At 37.1% G+C, this 19,400-nt stretch overlaps 1 protein-coding gene across 2 annotated transcripts in view; it reads right to left on the reverse strand.

Annotated features, from left to right (window-relative positions):
- Positions 1–14,084, reverse strand: part of tbc1d19 (TBC1 domain family, member 19) — a 29,060-nt gene extending 14,976 nt beyond the window's left edge. The window contains exons 1-8 of one of the 2 annotated variants that reach the window (XM_084109041.1): positions 13,850–14,084; positions 13,650–13,722; positions 11,932–11,977; positions 6,775–6,850; positions 5,057–5,131; positions 4,894–4,957; positions 2,260–2,306; positions 1,821–1,931 (exon numbers count right to left, since the gene is read on the reverse strand). In XM_084109041.1, the coding sequence (XP_083965167.1) occupies positions 1,821–1,931; positions 2,260–2,306; positions 4,894–4,957; positions 5,057–5,131; positions 6,775–6,850; positions 11,932–11,977; positions 13,650–13,722; positions 13,850–13,948 (591 nt within the window). In that variant the 5' untranslated portion in view covers positions 13,949–14,084. The remainder of the gene's footprint in view (positions 1–1,820; positions 1,932–2,259; positions 2,307–4,893; positions 4,958–5,056; positions 5,132–6,774; positions 6,851–11,931; positions 11,978–13,649; positions 13,723–13,849) is intronic. The other variant, XM_084109042.1, reaches the window with a different exon arrangement.
- Positions 14,085–19,400: the final 5,316 nt, after the last annotated feature.

Here is a 19,400-nt window from a genome sequence, read left to right on the forward strand (position 1 = left end):
AAAGTAGTAATGTCAGTCAGTGGATGATTTTGGTTGCAGGGGTTGCATTTTGGTTGGAAATGAAAGTCGAGTTGACGACAGAACCCTGCATCTGATTGACATCAGAACCCGACGTCAGATTGACGTTGGATATTGATTGAAAATAAAAGTCGGGTTGACGTCAGAACCCGACTTTTGTTGGTTTCTGACGTCAACCCGATTTTCATTTTCAACCACAATACAACGTCTGTCCAACGTTGGAGATCAATGTCAATCTGACATTGGATTCTGACATAAACCTGATTTTCATTTTCAACGTTGGGTTTGGTCTCCTAAATGCGACTTTTGTCACTTTTTTGGAGCACACTAGCTTATAGATAACAGTAAGGCTAACATATTCATACTAAAAGCCAAAAAACTTTAAATAGGGCAATATTTGAGGGAACAGCCATTTGGGTGTCCGAAACCATTGTGGACGTTATTGAGTGCACTTATTCGATCTCACATTCAATCCCACTACTGGAACTGTGCTCTAGAAATAAATTTGATATTGATATGAGGGTAGGAAGGCAGGCGTAGATTCAGAGGCATACGGTACTTTAAGTATTACATACAACAATGCAACAATAATAAAACAATGCATTGACATTTACTTTTTACTTTTGATACTTAAGTATTTTTAAAAACTAGTACTTCTGTACTTTTACTTAAGTAAAAATAGGTCTTTACAACTTTTACTTGTAACGGAGTAATATTTGACCAGTAGTATCTGTACTTTCACTCAAGTAAGGAAGTTGTGTACTTCGTCCACCTCTGAATGCAGGTGCATTTTGAAGTTTTAACTAATCTAATGCTGTCGGTAATTATTATTTTGGTAATCGAGTAATTGGCTGGTTATTTTGACGATTAATAGTGTAATCTGATCATTTTTGTGGTCATAAAAATAGACCTAAGTGAACAATAGCCTTTAAAATAACTTAAAATAAATATAATAACAATAAGGCAATGGTAATTGGTTCAAAAGCAAGTAATCATATGGTTTTATTGAACAACACTGTTAAAATACATTATAATACAAACAATCAACTTATGCACATTATTATAACAAATGACTGCAGAGGAAGCCAAAGGCCTGGTGATTGTTGTTACACTTTACAGCATCAAATCCTTGTTTAATTTGGCCAAACAACATTTAATTAAAATGTCCACTTAATCTTTAAATATATTAAATATCTTTATGATAGAAATGCTACACCCACTGTAATTTCTTGAACAAGAACAAGAACAAACTCAGCGAGAGTTTAAACTTTTATTTTGAAATCGCGATGAACAACAATTTGCATATTTAGAAACATATTGATGTATTCTCCTGTGTTGACCTAGCTTTATAAATGATTTACGTTACAAATCTGGTGAAATGGCGCATGTTGCATTGCAAGATGAACGTTATAAGCGAGCTAAACTCACAGCATATGCAGAGATGGTGTTTGAGACGCGCTCAACGCATGTAAATGATAACAACGCAATGAAACAAAGCGTGTCAGAATTTATATGTGTTCTCAAATGCACGTTATTGTAAACCCCCCAAAAAAACAGCAAGGTTTTGCCACAAACTCAACTAACAACTAACAGAAAATATTGTCACGTTTTAATATCGCGAGATCTCGTCCACAGTGAACGCCAAGATTTTCCACAATCATTTCAATTTCTCTAGAACTCTTGACTTGATTACTATAATTTGTTTATAGAAATGGTTTCAGATGATTATCAGCAGTTGCAATGCAAATTGTTTGTCTTGACATGAAAATAGAAGGAAGTAAAATAAAAAGAGGGTGACTCACCATTTGAGGAATGTCACGGACATTGAGGGAAACCTGGATTAAACCCCAGTTGCTTCTTACTGTTAGATCTTCACTGCGATCATTATTCAGATTTCTTAAACCAATCAGCACCTACAAGACAACAAGTAATACGTTTCATATTACCAAAATAAGAATACTTATAGTAAAAAGTACTAGACACGACAAATGCTAAAACCTTTGACAACATTTTCTACAAACCCCTTCTTATCCCAATTCAATATGCCAAATATAAATAAACCATTCATCAAGTGGTTCTGTGGTGCTATCAAAACAACCTCTCAGTCAATTCTCACTCAGAGTAATTTAACCGAACATTTCCTGAGGGAATCCAATCAGCTGCTTCATATCCATCCCAATCTTTCTCATTTGGACCGGATGTTTGAAAATAAACTGATTAGATTATGTAAACGAGACCCACCTCAAGGAAGTCTTTGGGTGCGTAGACAGGCCTGAATTTGCTTAGGTCTGCAATTAAATAAAGAATACAGAGATCTGAGTGCTTCCAAACTTGTATGTAATGGCCTAGCAATTAGTATAATTGAAAACAAGAGCGCAACAGAATATGGTTGACAAATAACACGGGCAACATACTAGGATGCTAATCAGAACCTGTTTTGTTTACATACTTAAAACGCCAATGAAATGACTTGGTAAGATAAAACAATATCTACACTTAAGTGAGAGGAAGAAAAAGAAAGGAGAAGGAGAGACAAATAAATGCTGGCAAAATATTTACATTTTGATATTTTAAAAGCTATTTAGAGAATAAAGACTTGATGCCAAACATGATGCAAATGATGAGATTCAGGAAGATGAAATTCTCTGAGGTGCATGATTTTGATAATACAACATTTCGGAATAATTAATTTTGGAATAAACTTATTGTTTTAAATTATTGTGTATTTTTGAAAGAAGTCTCTTAGGCTTAGCATAAATATCAATATCCATTATAATCAATTATTTTTGGTGCTCAATTATTAATAATTCTTATTATTATCAGTGTTAATGTCATAATTATCATGGTAGCAAGGAGACACATGACAGATTCATGTATAAAAATACTTAAATAAACAAAGCTGCTTTATATCTTTTGTGAAACTGTGCTACATTTAGAAATCTTGTGTAATATTATAAATGTTTTTACTGCGTCCTTGCTTAAAGGTAGGGTAGGTAGGATTTTTATAAAAAACTTTTTTTCAAATTTGTTTAACCTGTCTTTATATACCGATACATAATTAAAATGTAAGTGCTCTGAAAAAGAGAGTTTAAAAATCGAGTGACTGTAGACCTTTTAATCTGCAATAAACACAGCTCATTATTTCCATCCGGGACGAAACAATTGATTGGTTTGGGCGACTGTCACTCACTCTCGCAAACATGGCTACCACCACTGTTGCTAGATCTGCCCATATGCGCGCGCACCCGTTTGATTTGAGGGGAGTGCAAGAGAGGCGTGGAACCTACGAAGAGTAAAATTATGGCAGAGAAGAGCATTCAAAATTCAAAGCACCTGCATATGCAGTCAGCGAAGGCAAACAAGGCAAAAACTACTTCCTCGGACCCTGGTTGCCCGCACTCTTGAACGACCTCCTCTGCTTCGCCCTCGACCCCAGACCTGTCCTCGAACCGACGATGCGGTACTTGTCACCGGAGTGTAACATTAGTCCTCATCAGAGTCAACAATGTTTTCATCATGTAAACTCTTACATGCAAAACACCGTATATGTTATGAATCTTACACAAAATTCACCTTCATCACAGTTTAACTGATGGTAATGGAAAAACGTGTATCAATGCAACCTGTTTTTAGCTTTGCCTTATAAATATAGCTCGTTACCTATAGCCTAAATATAGCTCGTTACCGAATCAAACAAAATATATTTTAAACTTTACCAGTATCGATATGCTAGCTTGATAGTGAGTACTAAAAGCCATCTTATTTGTTTATATTTATAGTGATAAAGTTAGGTATTTTATTACATGTGATTCTGACATGATGTCACTGCATGCACTGCGCTCCTTCCTCTGCACTCGTCTCAGGTAAATAAATGCGTCTTCCTGAGCCTGAGCATTTGGCGTCGCCCGTTCATGTGTTTTGGGGGCGTGGCTTTGGAAGGAGCCCAGAAGGGAGGGGGTGGAGTGAATGGAAATAATTAGCTGTGTTTACAACAGTCGTGAGAGGTCTACAGACACTCGATTTTTATACTCTCTTTTTCAGAGTACTTACATTTTAATTATGTATTAGTATATAAAGACAGTTTAAACAGTTTTTTTAGAAAAATCCTACCTACCTTACCTTTAACTTTTGAATGGTAGTGTATTACAATTTCCACAAAAATATTAAGCAGCACAACTGTTTTCAACATTGATAATAATATGAAATGTTTCTTGGGCACCGAATCAGCATATTAAAATGATTTCTGAAGGATCATGTGACACTGAAGACTAGAGTAATAATGCTGAAAATTCAGTTTTGCCATCATAGGAATAAATTATATTTTAAAATAAAATCATTGGTGAGCATAAGAGACTTCATTAAAAAAAAACATTAAAACATCTTAATTACTCCAAACTGGTAGTGTGCTGAGAGTGAGTAAATGATGTAAATGATGACCAAACAAAAGCTGCTGGCCTGGCAGTATTACGCTCTGTTTCAAATTCATGGCAAAATTGTAAAACAGACAGAAAGAGTATAAGAGAAACTAAGAGTAAAAAAAGAGTGTGAAAGAAAGTGCAAAAGAACGCAAGCAGAAAGAAGAACGCAAGAAAGAAAGCTTTAGTAATTGGGATGTGGTCCAGGGGTCTGGACATGCTCTGGGGTTTCACAGGCAGGGCTGTTTATGCCAGTGTCCTCCAGAAGGCGGTAAATGTTATCATACACACTGCAAACTGATAGCATTGTTATGGAGCTGTTATACTGCTTAGGGCTTCTGTGTGTGAGCCAAACCTCTGTGTGTAAACATTCTGCAATAGAGTGCATGCATTAACACGCACACACACCGAGATGTAACCTCGAAAACATGTCAGGAGGGGTTGTGAATGTCTGCATTACCTGGTTCATCAGTTCCCATCTCGTTCCATTTATTTGTCAGCTCTTTCTGCTCTGAGACAGGACGCTATAGAACAGAGGAGAAGAAAAAAAACATATAACTGATTAGGCCTAAATGAATATGTAATAGATTCTGTGTTGTACATACGCTGGTTTAGACCTTTACCTTCCGTGCCAGTGGGATTCCTAACTCAGAGCACATACTGTTCAAACTCTTCAGGATCCTCTTCTCCCAGCTCACCTACAACACACACACACACACACACAATGCAAAGGGATCAAAACAAAAGTATTTATTTAGTCAAACAAACTCAAATAATCAAATAGTAGAGTGTCCATGGTAACTAATGACTAGAGGGAACACAGGAAACTGAAAGTCCAATATGAAAACGAAATCAAAACACAGGCAAAACGTGACAGTCACCACCTAGATCTACAAGACAATTTACAGCCAGAAAACAGGCAATTTCCTAATGAAATACATGTTTTAAAGCTTTGTAACAGTTATCGAGGTCAAAGTTCTTTTCAAAGAAAGTCGGTTCATATTTGCGGCCATATTTGCAACGCCTCCGGGCAGCTATTTTGGTCATCCAAGTTCTATCTATTTGAATGCGGGAATCCTGAAATCTCAAAAACTGCTTGCCGAACCCACAACTAAATAACCCATTTCAAATCAGCAACAAAATCGGACATGAACTGTCCCGTAAATGTTGTTTCTTATGCTCAGATAGAGTTAAAAAAAGCTTTGTTTTCAGGCTTGACCAGCCAATGTGCATGTGCAGTCCTAAGCACGAGTCTCAGGTTTCTATGGGAACCGGAGCTTCTAATGGCAGTTGCAGTGACCAATCAGCGATTGGCTGATTACCAATCAGCGATTGGCTCTTTTACTTTAGAAGGCGGGTCTATCAAATCGTGAAAGTAGGTTTGTGACATAATCTCCAATATTTAACGAACGGTTCGATTGACAGCAGTGGTCCTAGAGGCAAATTTGCTCAGAATGAGGAGCTCTACCATATGGTATGAATGTCGTGGACATGTGCGAAAAATCGTGTGATATACAATCTTTTGTGCACGTTAAAAACGCTCTCACTGGCACCCCCAGTGGCCGATTTCTTTCGAATTTCTCACAGGCCTCTAAGGCTGTGAGTTAAACAGGCCTTAGCGAGTTTTCCTTGTCTGACAGCTGCTCAAACTTCATTGGCTGACGATACGTGTCCAAGGTGCCGCGATTGTCTACGACACCATTTGCCAGTTTTCAAGCCAATCGGACTGACTGTTGCGTAGCTATAGCCATTTTCGCAGCACTTTTTTTTTTTTTTCTTCATTTTACAGAGCCACCAAGCGTCCTTTTTCATTTGACCGAGCCCATACATAGGTGTACCAAGTTTGGTGAAAGCATATCATTCATCAGGGACATCATCAGGGATAGACGTTTTAGTAAAAGTGGCCACGCCCACCTTCAAAAGTTTTGGCGTCCCGTCGTGGACTTGAATTGAAATGTCGACTTTTTTTTTTTCATATTTATTCATAATCAGACTCCAGAGAATCTTTTTGCACTGGTTTGGTTCCGATTCAGAAAATAAAATACTCTAAAATTTTACCAGGGTGTCAATCAAATCCAAAAAGTGCATCCAACGATATAAGAGACATGAGTCTGCGACGAATGGCTTAAGAGTTATGAGCCATCACGTACTTTTGATCGCTGTAGCGCCACCATCAGGCCATTACCGTAGTATTACCATCCCTTGAAGTTTCAAGTCTCTGCGACTTATGGTTTGGTCTAACCGATCACTTTTAGGGGAGAATGCTGATCCTTGGAAATTCTAACAATTTCTAACAACCCCTTTCTTGAACCCCTATAGAAAACAGAGAAAGAATGTGTACCTGGGCTTTACACATATATTCCAGGGGCTCTCTGGCGTGTTCAGGAGGTGCTCTGGGGTGCCCAGGGGGAGGCAGACTTCACCACACATAAACAAAAGACACAGAAGCATGGACAAACCATCAGTTACATTAGTTTAACCTCGATGGAAACCTACAGTCAAAATTAGACCTTACTTATGCAATTTCTGTATTAAAAAGGAAGTCAATATTCATTCTAAGAAATGTTTTAGAGTGCAACAGTGCCCGCACACTTTTTAAGCGGCCTTGGTTTCGGAAGCATTTCTCCCATTAATTTTTCCCATAGGCACTTAAAATTGTTGGTGGGCCTGTCCCATTACCCACACTTGCGGTCCTGGCACACTAGAGAGTGTGTGCATGTGACAGTTAATAAGTGAGCAGGTCTGAAAAATGCCAAAGCGCAGTACACTTAAAGCTGCAGAGCGGTATTTGAGGCTAAGAGAATCCATTCATTAGTTCAGGAACTTGCGTGCACCAATTTTGAGACATGTCTAGGAAAACTTTTCAGTGTAATTTAAATTAGACATTGCATATAACTTGTTAAATGGTAAATTAAAAAAATGATCACAACATATTGACATTACTTGGACGCAGTCACCTCTGATAACAAATTACTCTAAATTGTAAAGTACACATGCATTTTCTGTAAAGCTGCTTTGAAACGATACATATTGAGAAAAGCGCTATACAAATAAATGTGAATTGAATTTGAATTGGTAGTAAAACGTAAAGTTTTGGAAATTGTATTGGTGCAGATAAGCAGCATGTGTATTTTGTAAAAAAAATAAAAGTTTGCAGCTGCTTTTTATCACTTAATGTAAAGCACCACAAGTAAATTGTGTTTGTTATTTAGGTAATGAACAGACATTTTAAAGTTTGAAGTGTATTGAAAATCAAAATGTATAAATAAAGCTCTTGCATTTTTACAACACTATGTTGTAAGTGTGTCCCATTGGGTAATCAAAAATTCTACGCATACTTACAGTCTTTGCACCCACTTGAAAACTTTGGCCAAATACAAGATATACGTCATGCAAATAGACAAGTGGTGAAGTGCAAAGGCTACAAGTATGGGTATTAACAGGTCCTCTGTTTAAGGGTTATAAACTAGGACTGTCAATAGATTAAACATTTTCATCACGATGAATCGCACCCTTTTTCACTTATCATAAAATTAAGCATACACCATTTATCTTGTTTAACATGTTTATTTTGTCATAATTTGCAATATCCAGCAGAGTAAACCATTATTCTCACAAAACTGTATTTTCTGCAAGCTTTTTTCAAGGTAAATTTAGGTCTTTCCAAAAAAAGAATATTTGTGAGACTCCAAAAGGACACTATATAACAAAATGATTTAAGGAGTCCATATACAGTAAGTCACACATTTATGCACACCAAAGCATGTTTAGTTAAAATGATCAATTTAGATTGATTCCCCTACGATAGAAAACGAATGAGATTTTCCTTCCGGAACCCAACTGTTGCACTCTATTGTACCCATATATTGGCTCCTCCCACTCTGAAACCCTTGACATACACCAGACTTTCACATTAATGTCTACACAAAAAGACATTTAGCAGACACCTGCTCCATATTCCATTATCAAACTTTTTGAAGCCAGTCCTACACTTCTTTGTTTCAGTCCCTTCAATATTTTCTCAGCCCCATTAGCTTGAAACAGTCATTTTAGAATAAACATCACCAAAAACATGCATCTACAAAACATCTGACAATGCTGTCCTTTCAAACAAGGAGCCATATGTTTAAAGGTGTACATTTTTTTCTTCTTCTCATCTCTAACGATGTCCAGCTCGAACAGTTTTATGGGCTACACTCTGTAAAAGCAATTTATATTGTACGTCAGACTCTCCATTAAGTCCTGTCCTGTATTTGTACCTGGATCCTTTTAAGCTTAATGAAGCAATTCTGTCTCTTGTCATTTTTACATTTTGCCAGAAAGAGTATCTGTCATAAAACTGTATAAACACTAAAACTGGAGGAAGAAAAACTCTCGACATTTCCAATGTATGTGTATATGAGTGTGTGAGAGAAGAGAGAGAGAGTATATTCTCTTGTCTAAATCTCATGTCATGTTTTTTATTGCTGATGATCTCAGTGTGGTAATACAAGAATAAAATGTTTTAGAAGAAACTGGCTAGTGTTTTTAATGATATGCATTAGAAAAAAATTACAACCAATTAAATTTGAATAAAATGAAAACTAAAAGACTTTCAAATCACATGAGCCAATATTTTATTCACAGTAGAACATTGATAACATAACAAATGTTTAAACTGAGAAATGTTACAATTTTATGCACAAAATTAGCTCATTTCAAATTTGATTCATGCAACAGGTCTCAAAATAGTTGGGACGGGGGCATGTTTACCATGGTGTAGCAATCTCCTCTTCTTTTCAAAACAGTTTGAAGACGTCTGGGCATTGAGGTTATGAGTTGCTGGAGTTTTGGTGTTGGAATTTGGTCCCATTCTTGCCTTACTGTATATAGGTTTCCAGCTGCTGTTTGTGGTCATCTTTGACGTATTTTTCATTTAATGATGCGGCAAATGTTCTCTATAGGTGAAAGATCTGGAATGCAGGCACCGGACTCTTCTACGACAAAGCCATGCTGTTGTAATAGCTGCAGTATGTGGTTTTGCATTGTCCTGCTGAAATACACAAGGGCCTTCCATGAAATAGACGTCGTCTGGAGGGGAGCATATGTTGCTCTAAAACCTTTATATACCTTTCAGCATTCATAGAGCCTTCCAAAACATGCAAGCTGCCCATACCGTATACACTTACAGTGGGGAAAATAAGTATTTGAACACCCTGCTATTTTGCAAGTTCTCCCACTTAGAAATCATGGAGGGGTCTGAAATTGTCATCGTAGGTGCATGTCCACTCCTCCACACAGATCTTCTCTAGATCAGTCAGGTTTCTGGGCTGTCGCTGAGAAACACGGAGTTTGAGCTCCCTCCAAAGATTCTCTATTGGGTTTAGGTCTGGAGACTGGCTAGGCCACGCCAGAACCTTGATATGCTTCTTACAGAGCCACTCCTTGGTTATCCTGGCTGTGTGCTTCGGGTCATTGTCATGTTGGAAGACCCAGCCTCGACTCATCTTCAATGCTCTAACTGAGGGAAGGAGGTTGTTCCCCAAAATCTCGCAATACATGGCCCCGGTCATCCTCTCCTTAATACAGTGCAGTCGCCCTGTCCCATGTGCAGAAAAACACCCCCAAAGCATGATGCTACCGCCCCCATGCTTCACAGTAGGGATGGTGTTCTTGGGATGGTACTCATCATTCTTCTTCCTCCAAACACGTTTAGTGGAATTATGACCAAAAAGTTCTATTTTGGTCTCATCTGACCACATGACTTTCTCCCATGACTCCTCTGGATCATCCAAATGGTCATTGGCAAACTTAAGACGGGCCTTGACATGTGCTGGTTTAAGCAGGGGAACCTTCCGTGCCATGCATGATTTCAAACCATGACGTCTTAGTGTATTACCAACAGTAACCTTGGAAACGGTGGTCCCAGCTCTTTTCAGGTCATTGACCAGCTCCTCCCGTGTAGCTCTGGGCTGATTTCTCACCTTTCTTAGGATCATTGAGACCCCACGAGGTGAGATCTTGCATGGAGCCCCAGTCTGAGGGAGATTGACAGTCATGTTTAGCTTCTTCCATTTTCTAATGATTGCTCCAACAGTGGACCTTTTTTCACCAAGCTGCTTGGCAATTTCCCCGTAGCCCTTTCCAGCCTTGTGGAGGTGTACAATTTTGTCTCCAGTGTCTTTGGACAGCTCTTTGGTCTTGGCCATGTTAGTAGTTGGATTCTTACTGATTGTATGGGGTGGACAGGTGTCTTTATGCAGCTAACGACCTCAAACAGGTGCATCTAATTTAGGATAATAAATGGAGTGGAGGTGGACATTTTAAAGGCAGACTAACAGGTCTTTGAGGGTCAGAATTCTAGCTGATAGACAGGTGTTCAAATACTTATTTGCAGCTGTATCATACAAATAAATAGTTAAAAAATCATATATTGTGATTTCTGGATTTTTTTTTTTAGATTATGTCTCTCACAGTGGACATGCACCTACGACGACAATTTCAGACCCCTCCATGATTTCCAAGTGGGAGAACTTGCAAAATAGCAGGGTGTTCAAATACTTATTTTCCTCACTGTATGCACCCCCATACCATCAGAGATGCTGGCTTTTGAACTGAACGCTGATAACATGCTGGAAGGTCTCCCTCCTCTTTAGCCCGGAGGACACGGCGTCCATGATTTCCAACAAGAATGTACAATTTGGACTTGTCTGACCACAGAACACTATTCCACTTTGAAATAGTCCATTTTAAATTCATTTCTGGACCATGTTTGCATATGGCTTCCTTTTTGCATGATAGAGCTTTAGTTGGCATCTGCAGATGGCACGGCGGATTGTGTTTACCGACAGTGGTTTCTGGAAGTATTCCTGGGCCCGTTAAGTAATGTCATTGACACAATCATGCCGATGAGTGATGCAGAGTCTGAGGCATCCAATAAAGGTCTCCGGCCTTGCCCCTTACGCACAGAGATTTCTCCAGTTTCTCTGAATCTTTTGATGATGTTATGCACTGTGGATGATGAGATTTGCAAAGCGTTTGCAATTTGATGTTGAGGAACATTGTTTTTAAAGCATTCCACAATCTTTTTACGCAGTCTTTCACAGATCGGAGAGCCTCTGCCCATCTTTACTTCTGAGAGACTCTGCCTCTCTAAGACATCCCTTTTATAGTTAATCATGTTACAGACCTGATATCAATGAACTTAATTAGTCGCTAGATGTTCTCCCAGCTGAATCTTTTAAAAAGTGTCTTGCTTTTCAGCCATGTTGCCCCCGTGCCAACTTTTTCTGAGACCTGTAGCAGGCATCAAATTTGAAATGAGCTCATTTAGTGGATAAAAGTGTCAAATTTCTCTGTTTAAACATTTGCTGTGTTATCTATGTTCTATTGTGAATAAAATATTGGCTCATGTGATTTGAAATTCTTTTAGTTTTCATTTTATTCAAATTTAAAAAACGTCCCAACTTCTCCGGAATTCGGGTTGTATATCATGAATATAAAATGGTATATCACTTACATGTGTAATTCCCTGTAAACTGCATTTTGTAATTTCCTCTCCCAACCTACAAGAATAAAAGGGTCAGTGGCAGTACAACAGAGAACACATTCATCTCTTGAGCAAGTTAACATTTGACATGTTTTTTATTCCTTGAGTAGAATTTACATACCGTATATATATATATATATATATATATATATATAAGAAAAAAAGGAATAAAGAATTTTATAAAATATAAAAATAAATTATACTTTGTTAAAATAAATTTGAATAAAGAAAATATTATTTTTTTATTCCTTGAGTAGAATTTAGGCTACATACCGTACATATATATATATATATATATGTTAGTATAACCAGACAGTTGATGGTAGCCAATTTTTTTTCCTTCTATGGAAGTCAATATGTGTTACTGTTCGGTTACCAACATTCTTTAAGGTGATGATACACGGCAACTTTTTGAGCAATGTTGCTGGGCAATCTTGCCGAGCGATTGTTGCTTGGGCACTTTCCCATTGAAAATGGGCAATACATTTCTATCTGGATAATTTAGATCAGTCGTGGGCCCTGTGTCTCATCTGGTCGCCTGTTGATGGCAACATTGGTCAAAAAGTTGCCCTGTGTATCATCACCTTTAGAATAACTTATTTTGTGTTCAACAGAAAAAAGAAACGTATACAGGTGTGAAAAAACTTGAGGGTGAGTAAGTGATGACAGAATTTTGATTTATGGATGAACTATTCCTTTAACAGTAATAAAAAAAGTTCTCATGCTAACGACTCAAAATAATATATTCCACAAAATACTACATGCCTTTATTAACATTAATAATAAGAGTTTTTATGCTATCGACTCAAACTAATGAATTCCACAAAATGTATCAATTATTTTTTTTAAACTTTACAGGCCTATGCTGTAATTATTTTAGTTCTCTAAAATATATATTAATATATATATATATATTATTTTAATATATAATACATTTATATTAAAATAAATTGTGATAAAAGGATGGGTCTTCCAATATATATATATATATATATATATATAGTAGGCCCCTTCTGTCTCGAAAGACAATGGCTGCGCCTTCTTTATCTTTTTCAGTCAATCTTGTGTGTGTATATATATATATATATATATATATATATATATATATATATATATATATATATATAGTCTTATCTTTATTTAATTTTTATAAATATATATATATATATAATAAAAAATAAAAGTAAAATAAAATAAAAAATATTTAGTAGGCCTAAAGTAAAAAATAAAATAAAGATAAGATAAGATAAGAAAATAAGAAAAAAAAGTAGTCTCTCAATCAATATGAGCTCATGATTATGTATAATAGTAATAGGAGATATTCATTCTAATATGCTGATTTGGTGCTCAAAAAACATTTCTTATCAATGTTGAAAACATTTGTTCTGCCTAATATATTTGTAAAAACCATTTTAAAAAAATACGATTCCCTAAGAACAGCATTTATTAGAAATAGAAATAAGTTGTAGGCTATTTAATGTAAATGTCTTTACTGTCACTTTTGATCAATTTAATGAAGCTTTGCTGTATATATATATATATATATATATATATATATATATATATATATATATATATATATATATATATTACTGAACCTAAACTTTTGAACGATACTGTATTAAATTAACTTTTATTTAAATAAATAAAAATTAATTCACTTTAAATTTCATACGACGGTCATGTACCTGATTCTTTTAACAATCTTCTCACATCATCTTTCAGTGTTTCTAGTTTAATTTCGGGTTTGTGCATACATTCCTAGAGAGAGAAAAAAAAAACACATCTCTGCAATGAAATACAACAGCAAACGAAAGCAGGCAGGCAAGAATGCAGTGACCGTATATCGTGTTGCACACTCTGCAGTCAGTTAGCTGAAGCTACTCACTTTAGCCTGTTTCTCCAGCTGAGAGTGTAAATGAGTCCCTTTGAGCCGTTGAACTATCTGCGTTATAGAGACAGACAGCTCTGTGCTTTCGTCCATCATTATCACACTTTTAATGTGATGTCGATGTGATTTTTTCCCCCAAACAGATTTTCATCTGTTAGCGCTGCAGCATCACAGAATGAAGCACCGTATCCAGGCAAATGACAACAAACCTTTCAGGAAACATGTCCTCGACGGAAGGTTCCGACACTACAGGACTTTATTAAAGGGATAGCGAAAATTAAAATTCTGTCATCACCCTCAAGTTGTTCAAAACCTGTATGAGTTTCTTTGTTCTGTTGAATACAAAAGAAATAATTCAAAGAATGTTGGTATAACCAGACAGTTGATGGTAGCCAATTTTTTTTTTACTTCTATGGAAGTCAATGGGTGTAACTGTTCGGTTACCAACATTCTTTAAGGAGATGATACACAGGGCAACTTTTTGAGCAATGTTGCTGGGCGATTTTTGCTTGGGCACTTTCCCATTGAAAATTGGCAATACATTTCTATCTGGATAATTCAGATCAGTCGTGGGCCCTGTGTCTCATCTGGTTGCTCGTTGACGGCAACATTGCTCAAAAAGTTGCCTGTGTATCATCACCTTATTTTTACAACTTACAACTTATTTTGTGTTCAACAGAAAAAAGAAACGTATACAGGTGTGAAACAACTTGAGGGTGAGTAAGTGATGACAGAATTTTGATTTATGGATGAACTATTCCTTTAACAGTAATTAAAAAGGTTCTCATGCTAACGACTCAAAATAATGAATTCCACAAAATACTACATGCCTTTATTAACATTAATAAGAGTTTTTATGCTATCGACTCAAACTAATGAATTCCACAAAATGTATACATTTTTTTTTTTTTACTTTACAGGCTGTGCTGTAATTATTTATTTACTATGCTGTAATTATTTTAGTTCTCTAAAATATATATTAATATATATATATATATATATATATATATATATATTATTTTAATTTATAATACATTTATATTAAAATAAATTGTGATAAAAGGACGGGTCTTACAATCATTGTGTTCTTGTGTTAGAATAGCAATGGTTGCTAATAGCAAATAGCAAATACCTCCAAAGAAAGATGTGCAGCCATCGCTTTGCATCAAAATGGCCTCCCATGTAAGGAAATAGCTGCAAAGAATATTGCACCTGAAAGAACCATTTACCGGATCATCGAGAACTCTAAGAAGATAGGTTCAACTGCAGAGAAGAAGGCTTCAGTGAATGTCCCAGAGTGTCCAGCAAGCACTAGGACCTTCTCTTGAATTGTGTCACCACCAGTGCAGAGCTTGTTCAGTATTGGCAGCAGTGGGTTTGAGTGCATCTGCATGCACAGTGAGGCCAAGACCTTTGGAGAAGGGCAGCAAAGAAGCCACTTCTCTCCAAGAAAAACACCAAGGACATACTGAAATTCTGCAGGAAGTACAAGGTTTGGACTGCAGAAGACTGGTGCAAAGTTATTTTCTCTGATGAAGCCTCCATCTGACTGTTTGGGATATGTGTAAAATCAATTGCCCAGAGAAAAAAAGGGAACGCTACCATGAGTCCTGTGTCGTGTCAACAATGAAGCATTCTGAGACCATCCATTTTTGGGGGTGCTTTTCATGGGAGTGGGTTCACTCACAATTCTGCCCCAAAACACTGCCATGAATAAAGAATGGTATCAAAACTTCCTGCGAGAGCCACTTCTCCCAACGATCGAGGAGCAATTTGGTGATGGTCCGCGCATTTTCCAGCATGATGGAGCATCATGTCATAAGCCTAGACAGGAGTGATGAAGAGACTCTGAGATCATTGCATTGAGATTTTGGATCCACATCCACGGCCAGTCAGAAGTTGATATCCAGTATGCTAGAGTGAATTGCAGAGGTTATGAAAGAAAAATGTGTAAATATTGACTCTTTTGCATTTTTAATGTTTTTGCCAATAAAGGCCTTAAAAAGTTATGAAATTCTTAAGAAATCGTTGTTTTCCAGTAGAAACATGTGGAAAAAAAAAGATCTACAAATACTGAAGCAGAAAACTTAGCGAATACTTTTGGCCACGGCTGTACAAGATAAATGAATGTAGCTTTAGATGGGAATGCTGTTCTGTTGATTAGTGGGTTTTTTGCAGCTAGTCAATTTGACCAGTGTATGTATGCTGGGTGTGTGAGTAAACAGGATGGCTTAAGCTGGTCATCAACTGAAACAGGGAAGAGAAGGGTATATCAGATGATACTCATTAAATATCTATGATTCTAAAAAAAAAAAAAAAAAGAAAAATGTAATCTGTAAAGTCTGTAATTTGCTCAGGTTTTCATCAGGTTTGTAGGGCCCTCTCAGTCGGCCTAACGACAGTTTCCAAATAGCGCGTTACTTATAGTCAGCTCAGCAGAATATCTGTTGGGGGACCATCAAAATAAAGTGTTAGCAGATATTAAGCATACAGTCTACTTACACTTTAATGACAGTTAGTTAACATGGAGTTGCAAAGTTACTGATAGTTAGTAGAATGTCTAAAGTGGACTATCAAAATAAAGTGTTACCCAAAACATGAAATGCTCTGGAACAAAGAGTAAAAGATGCATACCTGACATTAGAAAAAATACATATGGCTGATTGTCTGAGAACATTCAGCATTACGGGCTGATCTGACTACAAATTGTGCTTTGAGCATCCCGCAACGTCTCTTTAAAGGAACACTATGTAGCTTTTCAACCTTATAATGTATTTCCAAGACCCTTGTGATGGTACATCGACTTACAATAGGTTGAATGACACGTCTGCCATAGCCTGACGGGGTCTGTATCGCTTTTGCTGGCACTACGTAACTTCGGGGTTCGGGTAGTAACCCGAGCACAAAAAGAACTACAAAATTCGACTGCTTTACGGCATACGTCACTTCCCCCACCACTTCCTCAAATATACTGTCTATGGACGTGAGAGGCTAACCAGCGTTTGTTTTCGGCTTTCGTGCGTATGTTTTTGTCATGGGGGCTGTTTACACCTGGCCACTTCATGCGTTTTCTCAGATCGGATAGCTATCTGATCGTGAAACGACCAGGTATAAAAGTCCTCCGAAACGCATTCAAGACGGATTTGAATCCGACCGCTCAAACCACTTCAGGAGGAGGTCTGAGACGCATTCCAGACGCAACTGGACAAGTCTAAATGCATCTGGCTGTTGAAACCACATATGTAAATTGTACTCCTCCCAAAAATGTTAAAAAAATAAATAAAAAAACGTGTGAGAGCGTGTTATAGTCAGATATGACGACGCTACTGGAACACGCATCACTGCAGATGAGCATCGATTCATCAAGCCAACGTGCAAACTATCGCAAATCAAAGTGAAAGTAAGTCGCAGACGCTTATCACACAATCATCATCATTAAAAGTAAAGAAACGAAATGATCTTACCAGGGCTGTTACTGCTCTCTCTTATTGTGGTCTTTGATTTTGAAATTTTAGCTGATGATCAATAAAATGCAGTTCATATCTGTTGCTTTCGGTGACGTGCACTCCATTAAATCTGCATATAGCACGAGAATTGAAGATGATCCGTTTCGCAAAAACACATTTATGTGACCATTTGTAAATGGAATCGTTTTGATAAATCAGAAATACGATCTGAGAAAACGCATGAAGTGGCCAGTAAATCAATTTCTTATTTGTAAACTTGTTTGCATTCTATGTTGTATGTTGTTGCGCTTGCTTGTAGTATGTCATTTTTTTACATGCTGTTCATTCATCCATTGCTGATAATTAGACTAGTCCAATAATTTCCACATATGTCTAGCTAGCTTTCGATTATCAGAGCTGTTAACAGACTTTCTAACAAACACTCGTTTCTCTTACGTGTTTTTTGCATTGTTTTATTGCCTAGCTTGCCTCACGAACTAGTTTGCCAGCTGAACTCAGGTGTTGTGAGGTGTATTTATCACGTAGTCCTGAGGGATATCAGATGACGCTGTTGACGTTGATTCTTGCGATTATCATGAGAACAGTTTTCAATATCTCACATAATTATCAGGACATAAATAATAGAGGTTAGGTTGGGTTGGTGGGAGGGGGGTGGGGGGGTGGAGGGGTATTTACGACAGTGCAAGTATTCCACAGCGACTCTAGGGGTCGCTGTTTGACAAAAACACAATTTCTCCACAGTGTGCCTTTAAATACTCAGACCAAGACAGAAACCTCTTTGAAATGGAAACATGAGCTAACAATGGGAATTTGCATTACTTAAGTCTCCAGACCTGGGTACTTTACACCTTACTGAGGACAGAAGACAAAGACCAATTGGCAGAGGATCCACCCTCTACAGAAAGCAAAATATCTCTAAACTCTTTATTACCTTTTGGTTTATTTCTGTGGGAATAAGACATTTGTACCAGTCGCACTGAGACATTTCAAATGATACCAAACATGTATAGTGTTGTATGATAATTGTTCACATTAACCCATATGTATTTTTGGGTGAATTTCAGGTTATCTGCAGCATGGGGAGAAGAGGGGAAAGAGGGGGTGAAGGGGAAAGAAATGTAATTTAAGACAATATTAAGGTGATTGACTTGAGGTGATTGACTCAGTGTTATTGCATCTCTGGTGGGAATGCTAATTTAGTTAATTTCCAGAAATGTCCTTTGTTTTTCGTTCCTCGGCCCAGACGGCTCTGCATCTTCCAGTTTCTCCAGTCTTACAGATTAAACCTGAACATGTATAGACGTGAACAAGCAAGCAGATTATGTTTCTCTTTGCAGGAAGGCTGATAATGTTTATTGTGCACAAATCTGACAGCAGCTATCAGGAATTAAAGCTTTTGGTCAGTGCTAGAGATTTTTGAGTTAACAAAATCTGTGTGTGGTCTTCTTCAAAACACTTACCTAAAGCCCTTTTTATGTTTTACAACGTTTTATAGTATGTCTGAAAGCTGAATGTTATGTACTAGCTTTATAGTCAGTAAGAAGTCTTTCATTGCCAAATCATTAAAACACATTCTGTAAACTCCTTTTTACTAATTACCTAGAGTCATCCAGAACAACAATTAAAGTCACCATGAAATAGACCATTCTTATTTCATGGAATATTGCAGTATTTATTATAAATACAGTTGCAAACAAAATTATTCAACCCCCATTGCATATCAAGTATATTGGCAAAATTTGGAGACATTCAACTGTTTGCAATGAACAAATCAAACAAAATTGAAATAGCTCAACACAACAAAATTTTCAAGTGGTTTCCCCAAATTCAACTGAAAATGCAACTTTTAATGATTTATGCAGTCTCAAAATTATTCAGCCCCTTCATGAGCATCTTTAGTACTTTGTAGAACAGCCTTTTGTTGTTATGACCTGCTGCAAACGAGATGTATTAACCAGATACCAGCTTCTGCCAGTGTTTCTGAGGAACCTAAGCTCATTCCTCATGAGCAATAGCCTCCAGTTCAGTAATGTTCTTGGGTTTGCGTGCTGAAACCGCCTTCTTCAAATACCACCAGAGGG

This window comes from Abramis brama (genome assembly GCF_963993115.1).
Source record: "Abramis brama genome assembly, chromosome: 3".
NCBI lineage: Eukaryota > Metazoa > Chordata > Actinopteri > Cypriniformes > Leuciscidae > Abramis > Abramis brama.